At 53.3% G+C, this 12,274-nt stretch overlaps 1 protein-coding gene across 7 annotated transcripts in view; it reads right to left on the bottom strand.

The window, feature by feature from the left end:
• The window catches only part of LTBP2 (latent transforming growth factor beta binding protein 2), a 117,282-nt gene extending 105,335 nt beyond the window's left edge, over nucleotides 1–11,947 (bottom strand). For 4 of the 7 annotated variants that reach the window (XM_032287869.1, XM_032287866.1, XM_032287868.1 and 1 more), the window contains exons 1-2: nucleotides 8,124–9,202; nucleotides 426–496 (exon numbers count right to left, since the gene is read on the bottom strand). In XM_032287869.1, coding sequence (XP_032143760.1) covers nucleotides 426–496; nucleotides 8,124–8,614 — 562 coding nt within the window. In that variant the 5' untranslated portion in view covers nucleotides 8,615–9,202. Of the gene's footprint in view, nucleotides 1–425; nucleotides 497–8,123; nucleotides 9,203–11,354 lie in introns of those variants that run through there. The other 3 variants (XM_032287863.1, XM_032287865.1, XM_032287870.1) reach the window with 2 other exon arrangements.
• Between the last annotated feature and the right edge of the window lie 327 nt (nucleotides 11,948–12,274).

The raw sequence follows: 12,274 nt of genomic DNA, 5'->3' as shown, positions 1-12,274 counted from the left end.
TCTGCCTCCTAGGTTCAAGCAATTCTCCTGTCTCAGCCTCCCGAATAGCTGAGATTATAGGCACCCACCGCCACGCCCAGCTGATTTTTGTACTTTTAGTAGAGACAGGGTTTCACCATCCTGGCCAGGCTGGTCTCCAACTCCCAACCTCAAGTGATTCACCCACCTTGGCCTCCCAAAGTGCTGGGATTACAGGCATGAGCCACCGCTCCCAGCCCCAGCTGGAGGCATTTTTAAACCCCCTCCCTGCCACTGGGTATTGCCTCCACTCCAAAGAGGGGCTGCATCTTCAGGACGCAGACTAGGAAAGACACTTCTGCTTCAGGTTCTGGAGTCCCTAAGCTTGGCCAGCCTGGGGAGTAGGGTGTGGAATGGCACACCACGTTTGATACAGCGGTGTGTCTGCCACCCGGGGAGGCACTCACGTTTTATACAGTGATTGGTGCTGTTCGCTGTTGTCCATCCTGGGCAGCACTGTCCCCCGCAGACATTCCTCCTGTGGGGTCACCAAAACAGAGTCAACCCAAGGATGCTCAGAGCTGGGGACTATTCCTACAGCCCCTCCGACAGTCCCACCTTCTACAGGCCTGGGGAACAGGGAGAGGCTGGGAAGGCTGTCCCCATTCTACATGCAAATCTAAGACTGAACCCTGACTCTGTCATTCTCCACATGTCCTTGGGAAACCTCGCTCTCTCCATCTGTACAATGGAGATAACACTAGCTGCTTCATTGGGTTGTTATGATGGTTAAGTGGGGTCGGAATTTTAACATCTGACATAAAGCAGGCAGTCTGCTCGGCAACAACGGCAGCAATCCTAAAGCTAATAAGTCGGTTCAGAGAGGTTCAGTGACTTCCGAATTCCACACAGCAGGTAAGTGCTGGAGCCTGATTCAGACCTGGGTTGGCCCAACTCTAAGTCATGCTCCAACTCTACCTCTCATAAAACACATACACACACACACACACACACACACCATGGTTCATGTCCTTTTTTTTTTTTTGAGACAGAGTCTCACTCTGTCACCAGGCTGGAGTACAGTGGCATGATCTTGGCTCACTGCAACCTCCACCTCCTGGGTTCAAGAGATTCTCCTGCCTCAGCCTTCTGAGTAGCTGGGACTACAGGCGTGTGTCACCATGCCCAGCTAATTTTTGTATTTTTAGTAGAGACAGGGCTTCACCATGTTGGCCAGGATGGTGTCCATCCCCTGACCTCATGATCCGCCCACCTCAGCCTCCCAATATCCATGCCAGGGATTACAGGCGTGAGCCACACGCCTGGCCTTGTTCTTGTCCTACCAATGCTGACCATCCAAGGAAAGCTGGAAGACACACATAAAACAGTCTCCAGTTTATACGAGATGTCACCTGCCAACAAATGCACACTGAGGAGTTTCAGCCCCCGGCAGTCTGGCGCGTGGTAAGGCTGAGCCCTGAGTGGACACTGAAGGAACAGGACTCAAGGTGGTACGAGGATGGGGCTGGGGTGTGGGTTAAGCTTCCTCCACATAACTTTTATTTGGAGACACAATGTTTATTTGAGAGGCAAGCAGGACTAACTGTATAGGGAAATCGAGTTCTTCCCTCGGCCACTCCTTTTGTTTTTTATCGCTCAGGCTGGAGTGCAATGGGGAGATCTAGCCTCAATGCAACCTCAGTCCCCCACGACCTCGGTCCCCCAGGCTCAAGCAATTCTCCTGCCTCAACCTCCCAAGTAACTGGGATTACAGGTGCCTGCACCACACCTGGCTAGTTTTTAAAATATTTTAGTAGAGACAGGGTTTCACCATGTTGGCCAGGCTGGTCTCGTACTTCTGACCTCAGGTGATCCATCCACCTCAGCCTCCCAAAGTGCTGGGATTACAGGTGTGAGCCACCGTGCCCAGCCCTTCAGCTACTCCTTGATGCTGGCTCTGAGGGCACCCCCATGAGACACTGACCTGCAGTTTCGGGCACTCACCCAGCTCCTCAAACTTTGCCTCCAGGTGTCTGCGGCGCTCTGGCAACACCAGCAGTTTCCACCCAGCCCTGACTCTGCAGCTAAAGACCCACATGCCTAGACCAGGGCGACTCCCTAGAAGGGCTTCTCCTGGACACCTCCAGGGAGCGACAAGAGGCCCAAGCTGGGCCGGGCTCTGGCTTACATCCTTCTCATCAGAAATCGTCACTGGGCACTGGAACTGGAGGGTGAGAGGGGAGGGAGACATGCAGAGGCTGGACAGGCAAAGGACAGAGCAGGGCGGCCGTTCCTGTGATCTCTGCGGCCAGCATGGCGACATCTGGTCCCACTTAGGAGTTTGTCTGACATTTGAGTGGACCCCAAAGCTTATGTGGTTTTTGGAGTCTTATGAAGAATTCAAAATAAATTCCTGCAGCTTGAAAACGCTGAGGCCCATTCCTGGCCCTTTGGCCCAAAGTTGTGGGGTGCTGCCTCCCTCCCAGGGAGCTCCCAGAATGTTCTGCCAGCCAAGAGTTGTGCCACTCAGCCCACCTCAAAGCCTCTCTGGGCGACCGCCATCAACAGCTTCCTGGCTACCTCAGGGCCCATGTCACTGGGGACAGGGAAAGTGCTGCTCATCAGACCCAGAGTTTCTGGGGGTGCGCCCCAGTGGAAGGGGAAACTACTCACCCATTTGTGCGTCACTACCTCTTGTGGTGGTGACAAGTCCTCTTGTGGGGCTAGGAGGTCTTTGAGAGGAAACAGATCCCATGCCCTGGGAATTTTCTAAGAAATAGGGCCTGTGGGAACCCAGACAGCATGGACGCAGGAGCCTGCCTGGCTGGGAGGTCGTGGCATGGAGCCCAGCCCAAGGAGGCCCCCTGAGCCAGCCATCACCCCAGCTGCCCTCAGGATGGCTTTTCAGGGGACTGTGGGAGGGCAGAGGCCAGCCCTACTTTGCCTGCACAGAGTAGAGCCCTAAGGGATGTAGCGGCCACAGTGAGGATTGGCCAGAATCAAAGGCTGCCAGACAGAGGGGCCAGGCTGGGGTTGGTAGGGCTCTCAAGAGAGATTCAGGTTCCCAAGGAGAGACTCTGAGGATCCCTACAGGCCAATATTAAAGTCTTGGGTGCAGGGCCAGGGAGGTGACCAGCTGGGAATTGTCCGTTCAGTGAGCTCTGGCTAGCAGAGAGAGCAAATGAGCCTGAATAGCCAGGATATACAATTCAATTACTCTGACACCCTAGAAGGTGCCTCTCAGAGATCCTTGGAGTCATGTCTTCCAGTCGACATCACTCAGCACACATTCACCCAGTATCCAGATCACTGTAGGGAACACACCTGGCTAGCAGCCTGGGAGAGCTGCTGTTCCACCTGGGCCAAACCCGATCACACTAGTCCTCTGTTAAAAACCTCCCACAGCCCTCCACTGGCCTCTACAAATTCCCCTGGCACCCACGTGCCTACTTGCCTGTGCAGTCTAATTGCCCCCATCATCCCCACTTAGTCTCCACGACCATCTACAACCAAGGCTTTGTTCCTCCAAGGATACAAGGTCTGTGGCTCCCCAGTTGCCCTGCGGATTTCACTTTGATGCCTTTGCCTGGGCTACTCTCTCTGCCTACAATGCCTTCACTCTTTGGTCTACTAATTGAAATCCTTTTCATACTCCAAGACTTCCAGATCAGATGTTACTTTCTTTGTATAAAACCTCCCCTGAGCCAGGCACAGTGGCTCATGCCTATAATCCCAGCACTTTGGGAGGCCAAGGCAGGCAGATCACGATGTCAGGAGATCGAGATCATCCTGCCCTACATGGTGAAACTCCATCTCTACTAAAAATACAAAAAAATTAGCCAAGCGTGGTGGCACGCACCTGTAGTCTCAGCTACTCAGGAGGCTGAGGCAGGAGAATCGCTTGAGCTTGGGAGGCAGAGGTTGCAATGGCCAAGACTGCGCCACTGCACTCCAGCCTGAGTGAGATTCTGTCAAAAAAAAAAAAAAAACCCCTCCTGTGACATCTCCCCAGCCTTCCTTCATTCTCTATCTAATAGGATCATTTAGTACGACCTGTCTAAGGTCACTGGTTGTATCTTGGTCTTGGGTATCTCAAGGTTTCTTTCTTATTTCTCTTTGTGCCTCTAGAGTTTAACGGTGCCCAACACATAGTATACAATTAATACTTCTTTGCTTCATTTACTCTGGAGTTTCACAAAAAGTGGGATGAGCCACACTGAAGATAGGAAAGGCATTTTAGGTTCACAGATCACAACATTCGACAATCTGAGTTACATGATGAGAAAGTGATTCTCTTTTTAGTTGTCCTAACCTAATTAGGTCAGTGAAAAACGCCAGGTCCTCCCCTCAGTACATGCGAGTCCCCCTTTCCAATAGAGAGAGCTTGTCACAGGGTTGAGCTTCCTAAAATAATGAATGATGTCTGACTAGAACCTAAGAACATTTTGTTTTCCTTTCAATTTTCCTACAATTGCCTTCTCTTTATAACAAGTGGTACTGCTTTCAACTTACTAAAATGATACAAAGTTTCCTTTCAGTTATGAATTTATTTATAGAGAAAAATGAGTGGAGCACTGCCTGTAATAGCAAAAAAATGTAATTCATCTAAATGTCCAAAAACAGGAGGATGAATAACTGTGGTAATATTCAGACAAAGGATTAATATACAACAGTTAAAACTTGGGCTAATTATATTAACATGGTTAAATCTCAAAAATCTAATGGAGAGGAGAAAAATAAATTGCAGAAGAATAAGGAAATGTGGCATCACTTATCTAAGTTTAAAATATGCAAAACAACATTGTATATTTTGTGGATACATGTATCTATAGTAATACTGTAAAAAATCTATTGGAATTAATTAAATTCAGGGTAGTGGTTAACTCTGGGGAGGGAGGGGGGCAATTTATAGAGGAAATGTCAACTAAAAAACTGGAAGCAAAATATGCCAAAATATTAAGATTTGATAAAGCTAGACTGTAAGTTATATTATGTTCAATACCTTTTAGTGCATTTGTAAAACTTCATAATATACTTTAAGACAGATAAAACACAAAATCCTGTTATTTTAACAGAATATAAAGTTAAAGAAAAATAATAACAGAACAAGAGTGAAATATAGAGAAAAATACTATACAGGTGGTATGCTGTGAGGCTAGTTCAAGAACCCCTGTAGAGGCTGGGCACAGTGTCTCATACCTGTAATCCTAGCACTTTGGGAGGCCAAGGTGGGTGTTGTGCTTAAGGTCAGGAGTTTGAGACCAGCCTGGCCAACATGGCGAAACCCCACCTCTACTAAAAACACAAAAAATTAGCTGGGTGCGGTGGCATTCGCCTGTAATCCCAGTTATTCGGGAGGCTGAGGCACGAGAATCACTTGAGCTTGGGGGGTGGAGGTTGCAGTGAACCGAGATGGTGCCATTGCACTCCAGCCTAGGCGACAAAGCAAGAGACTCCATCTAAAAAAAAAAAAAAGAAAGAAAAAGGGAAACCCTATAGACTGTAAATTTCATTAATGTAGAAACTGTGCCCACTCTGGTCACTGCTGTATGCCAGATACCTAGCATCAAGCCTGGCACAAGCTTAACAAGTCTTTATTATGTACAATAAATCCTCACTACGTTGAAAGTTCCGTAAGGACAGAATCTGCCTGTCTTGGTCACTGCTGTATCCTTAGGATCCAGTATAGGGCCTGGGCATAGAAGTCCTTCCAAAGTATTGATTGAATGAATGAAGCAGCGCCAGTAGTAGTGATGCAGTTCCAAGATTCACCAGCAGGTGGCACTTGGTCCCTGGTTGTCTGCCGCTCACAAGGCAATGAATGGCCGCTTGATCAGCCTGACTCGAAGCCATTAGCCAGAAGGAACCAGGGTGGAGGAAATGAATAAACAAGATGACCACTCAGGTCCTCCCCAACTGACGCAGAGCGGCTGACTGGAGTGTCAGGGAACCCACTTTATATCAAGGCTGCAGAAGACAATCTGGAGGAGGAGCCTGACCAGTGTGTCACGTGATGGGTGCACCTGTGTACAGCAGGTGGCACCCAGCCCATGTCCTCACACGCCTGTTCACATCCACCAGCCCTGTTGTGGTGACAATTTACTTTACTCCTCACCACATCATTTCATGACTTCTAATAGTGTACCCTCCAGCCCTGACGCTCCACTTCCCCACCTCCCCCGCACCTCACCTGCACCTGAATGCCTGCAGTACAAGCTCCTCCCTGCTCCAGCCCAAGCTATGTCTCTGGGTTCCCCTACACCAGAGCTGCAGTGCTATCTACCCCTGGGCTAGTGCCAACAGTAACAAGCCCTTGTCCTTGGGCAGCACTACAGCTGCACGCCACCCTCACCTCCAGGCCCCCTCCTGCCACCTCCCCTCTGCTTCCCTACATGCTGCCCATAGAGCCCCAGGGACCCCAGGTCACAGGTCCCTCTACTCAGCTCTTCAGCCACAACTGCCCCACTCCTTTGCACTTAACAGGAAGCTTCCAGTACTAGAAAGCATCTGTTCATTTCTTCAACGTGATTCTACGTAAGTGGGTTGCTCTCCCAGCAGGAACAATGCCTTGGACTCTGAACCTCCATCCTCTTTCCCATGCTCTGCACGCAGAATCTTTGGAAGCATGCATTCACTTGCACAGATCAGGAAAGGAAAAAGCTGCAACACAGCAGGTGCTTTCCACTAATGCTTGTTGAATAATCCTACGAGTAAGCGACTTGGCAATGTATGGGTCTACTCTCTGCCTGCTTGAAGCTGGGCCTTCCAGCGGCAGCAGGGAGTTCATTCACTCATTCAGCAGATACCGAGAGAATACCAATAGTGCAGGCACTATTCTAGGCACAAGTGACACAAAAATGTACACAACGAAGTCCCTGTTTGCATAGAGCTTGCATTAGCGTGGGCTGGGAGGCCAGGCCAGAAACACATCAATAGAAATGGAACATGTCAGATTGAGTAAATGCTATGAAGAAACATAAACCGGGGTGAAGGGAGAAAGAGGAAGGGGCAGGAGTGGCCAAAGAAGGCCACTCTGAGCAGAAATCTGAAAGAAACAGAGCGTGAATCCTGCTGAAATATGAGAAGAGTGCTCCAGCCAAGGAAAACCAAGAGCGCCAAGGCTGTGAAGCGGAAGGTCCTTGGAGTAGGACTCGGGGTACAAGTATCTTTCATGCTGTTCCCCAGGAGTAAGCCCAACCGGCAAATCCGGCCCAGGCAAAGAGAGGCTGCCAAAGCCCTTCCCAGACTTCCTGATGGTGTCCCCACCCAGCCCCTCACTGCCCAGGGCTCAGTGCCCTTCATTCCAGAGACAACCGTCATACTCAGGCAAGGTGGAGCACACCCCCAGCCATGAAGATCCGATTGGGGGTGGGGCTGCTGGGGCATCTTCTCACTCTGCGACGGCGACCCCGGCGGGCAGGGAGTGGTGCCCAAGGAGAGCAAAAAAGGAAATTGCGGGGTTGTGGGGAGGCTTAGCCCTGCAAAGCGCGCAAGCCGCGCTTACACCTAGGGCACACCCATCCAATTCTCCGCGAGCCCACTGTCCCGCAGCCACATCGGGGACAGGCTTCCTGTCCAAAGTGCCCAGAGCTCACACCCACGTCCACATCCAGCCCCGGTGTGCGCGGGCCGACCCACGCCCCAATGTACACATTTGTCCTGGGGCACCAGCTTCACTGCCATCACACTTCCCCGGAGACGCATCTACCTTCTCGCCATGGGGCCCCCTACGCCTCTGCCACCCGTGCCCTGAGCCGGTTCAACCTCCCCTGCGCCTCAAGAGCCTGGAGCGCCCACCCCACTGCCCTGTTCCCGCTGCCTCTCGGGTCCCGGTAGCGCTGCCGGCGTCTACAAGAGCTGGTTAGTTGCAGGCAGGCGGAACGCGGGCGAGTGGAGAGGCGCCTTGCGAAAGGATTTAACGTCGGGGCTCCGGGAGAGTTGGTAGGAAAGGCTGTGGACGATGATCTATCTTTGCCTTCAACTCTTCGAAAGCGGATCAAATCTTCCAGTCCCGGCTTTGGAACCTCGGGGCTGTTTCCCCGAAGTACTAAAGACAGAGGGACTAGGGCTTGAGTGCGGCGCCCTCTCCTCTCGCCTGCACGCCCCTCCACAAATGAGCCCTGGCTCCCCTCTGCACCCTCCAAACTTCCCTTTCCCGTGCTCACCCTGTGAGCCGCCCTCGCGGCGGGGTTGGGGGCGCAGCCCCAGATCGCTGTGGGGTCCCCAGGCGCGGGAGAGCCGGCGCAGCCCGGGTCCGGGGTGCCGGCTGCTGCTGGCCCAGGGGAGTGCTTCTCAGGGTCTGCGCAGGTAGCTGGATTCGCCGCGACTGCTGCGCGCGGGACGGCCTCCTGGCCTCCGCCTCGGTGGGCCTCCTGGGGCTCCCCCAACCCGGCTGGGCCCGCTCCACCGGCGGCAAGCCCGCGACAGGCGCGTCCTGCTCCCGGAACAGACTGTACACCTTGGCTGCAGCCGCTGCCGGGTAGCTGACCCCCGGGCGCCGCAGTGGATTCGCGTCTCCGCCAGCCGGCTCGTATCTCCCCACCGGGTCCCTTTGGGCATGACCCGCGCCCACGAAGAGAGCCAGGGTGAGCGGCAGGAAGCCCCTCCAGGGGTTCCACAGGGCGCGCGCCGGGCTGCGGGCTTCGGTCCGCGGCATGGCGCGGGGGCGGCTGGAGAGCGATGCGCGCGGGCACCGCGAAGAGCTTTGTGGTCGGCGCGCGGGACGCCCCGGGCTGCTCTCCCGGCTTCTCCAAGTCTAGGGGGCCCCGAAGCGGCTGACTGGGAGTCCGGCTCTCCGCGGAGCGAGGGTTGCGCGCCCCGAACCTCGTGTCCGCGCTCCGACTCCAGTGGGGCTCGCACTGCCGCGGCACCTTCGCGCCTCCTCCCCGTGCCTGCAGCCGTCTGAAGGGGACTCGGACGGTTTTGTTTTTGGAAACCTCCCCCTGCTTTTTCGTCTCTTTTATCCACACCAGGCCCCCTCCTCGGAGGGACAGCTCAGCCCCCTCATTACGGGAGAGGGAGCGAGGCATTCCAGCAACACCCACTTTGGCACCGGGAAGCGAGCGGGCGGCGAGGGGGATTAACCCGTGCGGAGCAGGGGGCGGCGCGGGGCTGACCCGGGCGCTGGTCGGGCAGATGGCGCCTGCCACTACCGGGACACCGGGCCGCCTTTCTCCTGCCCCGGGCAAGTTCGAACTGCAGACCTGCCCCGAATCGTTCTCCTGCCCCTCGCCTCAGGGACCGGCTCCCGATCGGGCGAACCAGGCTGCAGCCTCGCAGGTCTGAAGGAGGCCGGGAAGAGCGCCGAGGCCCGCGTAGGGGGACAGGGCCGCTGGCCCCTCCGCTTGAGCCCTGGCCGCCGGGGGCGCCCTCCGCAGGGCGGGCTGGAGCCGGGGCAGGGAGGTCCCAGGAGCGCCCCCTGGCGGAAATGGCGGCCCTGGCACTCCGGTGGCGCCGCCGCCGCCTTCGCTCTGGATCTCAGTCCCCTTCCCATGGCGTCAGGGTCACTCTTAGGCCTGGCGCGGTGATGGCGGCTGCTAGAAGAGGGGTCCTCTCTTTCTTTCTTTCCTTCTTTCTTTCTTTCCTTTCTCTTTCTTTTTCCTTCCTTCCTTCCTTTCTTTCTTTTCTTTTTTTGACGGAGTCTTGCTCTGTCGCCCAGGCTGGAGTGCAGTGGCATGGGTTCACCGCAACCTCCGCCTCCTGGGTTCAAGCGATTCTCCTGCCTCAGCCTCCTGAGTAGCTGGGATTACAGGCGCCTGCCACCACTCCCAGCTAATTTTTTTTTTTTTTTTTTTTTTTTTTTTTTGTAGAAACAGGGTTTCTCTGTGTTGGTCACGCTGGTCTCGAACTCCAGACCTCAGGTGATCCAACCGCCTTGGCCTCCCAAAGTGCTGGGATTACAGGTGTGAGCCACTGCACCCGGCCAAGGAGTCCTCTTTTTCACAGAGGCAAAGACATGGAGCCTCTTAAGTCACTCAAGGAGACCGCCCATGTGAAAGAGGGAATGGAATCCAGGCCTCCTGCCTCTGGCTGAGTCCATTCCCGGACTCCCACTCCAGCCCCTCACTCTCTGGGGAATTGCCCAGAGGGGGATTCAGTGAACCCTGATTAACCCAGTGTGTGCACTCACGTCTTCTAGTGTTGGCAGGGAGGCAGGCAGGAGTGTGGGAATGCTGATCGCCACCGACTGTGTGTCTCCAATGATCAGCACACCATTCTCACCCGTTCCCCCTCCCTACAGCCTAAAGGCCTGGGTCAATAGGGCTGCCCTTGGCACATGTGTACAGCCTATTTCCCAAAGAGGCAGAGCAAAGGAGCTGGCAGGCGGGCACCAGTTCACAACCCCCCACGCCACACAAAGGACAGCCCCAGGTAATAGCTACTGTTGGAATAAAGCCCCGACCCCTGACCTTGGCCTAGAAAGCCCTGGCCGGCTACCCCGCTCTGATCTCATCTGGCCTCTTGCTCTCCGTTACCCAGCACACTGTGCTGCCTTGGCCCTCTCTCTATGCTCCTTGAACAAGCCAAGTGAATGCCCCCTTCCCTCTACCTGGAAGGTTCCTCTCCAAGATGTTTAGAGGATAGTTTCTCATCACTGCTTCTCTCAAATTAAATATCAGCTCCTGGAGTGGCCATCCCTGACCCCCAATCCAGAGCAGCCCTCCCTCACTCCTCATCACTCTAACACGCCACCCTGCCTCATCTTCGTAAAACAGTTCACATCATCTTGTTATTGAATTGTTTGTTCGTGTAACTGAGTTTTTAAATGGGCTGAACCTGAGGAGGGATTATCCAGAAAGTACTCCATGACTACCTTCAACCATGTTATGATAAATTTCCCTTCCCCACCCTTAATGACATCTCAGAGAGAGTCCTTGGCTCGAGAGGTCATCCCTACCAGACACAAGAACGGTTCTATTTCTATAATGAAGAAGAATTTTCAGGCACAAAAAGTTTGCTCCTGTCCAGATCAAAACCTCATCTAAGTTAATCGATCTAATGTCCCATTTAATAGTCCTCCTCTCCCTCACTGGCCGGTCCTTTAGCTAGAGATCCTGCAGTGGCGAGAGTGGGGTGTGGTCTGTTTTTCTGACCTTCCTCTTCTGCTGTAGCTCCTCTTTGTCGAGGCTGGGGGAGAGGTGCTAGAGGAAAAGTAGCAAAGTCTTATGCGACGGGTACCCTTGGTTGGCAGGTGCCGAGAGCTGGCTTTTTCATGGGCACGTATGTGGGTTCTTGGGAGGTTCTCTACGGGACCTCCACTCTGAGTTGCCATAGCAAAGCACTCTCTGGCCAACCTCTCACAGACCCCTGCATCCTCTGTCTCTCATAGGACTGTCTCCCCTATGCCAGGCAAAACAGTGGTGAGTTGGCTGCTCCTCACCCTGCCCCCTTCTCACCTTGCCCACACAGGCCACTCCAGCCAGGATCCACGATCAGAATTCTCCAGACAGGAAGTGCACACAAGCCTCTTCATTTATATACGTCCTCAATTCCTAAAGACATATGCTGGGTTCTCCCATGAACTATCTTGCTGTACTTTACTGTACCGAGGTACCTGCAACGCCCAGTAACGTAGCCAGCATCAGTGGGGGGACAGGTATAGGGACGCAGCCTCCAGATGACTGGTTCTCTCTCGGAGCTCCCTTCACGTGTTTGCCCTCAGCCCTGCCCACAAATGCAACAATGTTATGCTTCAGTGACTTTCTTCAATCCCTTTCATTTGTAGACTGGAACAGAGGGATGTGGTTTGATTGTTGTTGAACCTGTTCTGCCTTGGTAAGGTGTCTAGTACTTCTCTTCAGAATGCAAGAATATTTAGCCCTCATTGTTCTGTCTTTGTGGCTTCAGCAGATATTCTAAGAACAGAGGAAAAGTCCCGTTCAACAACCTGTAAAATCATTTATTGTCTGACTTCCCAAACCACAAGGGTGGCTCTAAAGCAACAGATATCTTGTCTGCATTGCTCACTACTGTTTCTGCAGAACATAGAACAGCCAAGAAATATGGGTGAAATGGATGGCTAACTGAATAAAGGACTCGATAATCCCATCAAGTGGGGAGGGCTGGTATCATTAGACCCATTTTAAGAGAGAGAAACTGGGACAGGCTAGACGGCTTACACCTGTAATCCCAGCATTTTGGGAGGCTGAAGTGGGCAGATCACCTGAGACTGGGAGTTTGAGACCAGCCTGACCAATATGGAGAAACCCTGTCTCTACTAAAAATACAAAATTAGCCACGTGTGGTGGTGCATGCCTGTAATCCTAACTACTTGGGAGGCTGAGGAAGGAGAATCGCTTGAACCTGGGAGGCAGAG

The sequence above is a fragment of the Sapajus apella genome, unplaced genomic scaffold (genome assembly GCF_009761245.1).
Source record: "Sapajus apella isolate SASKATOON/1434 unplaced genomic scaffold, GSC_monkey_1.0 scaffold20, whole genome shotgun sequence".
Taxonomy (NCBI): domain Eukaryota; kingdom Metazoa; phylum Chordata; class Mammalia; order Primates; family Cebidae; genus Sapajus; species Sapajus apella.
This window is presented reverse-complemented; position numbering and strand designations above follow the sequence as displayed.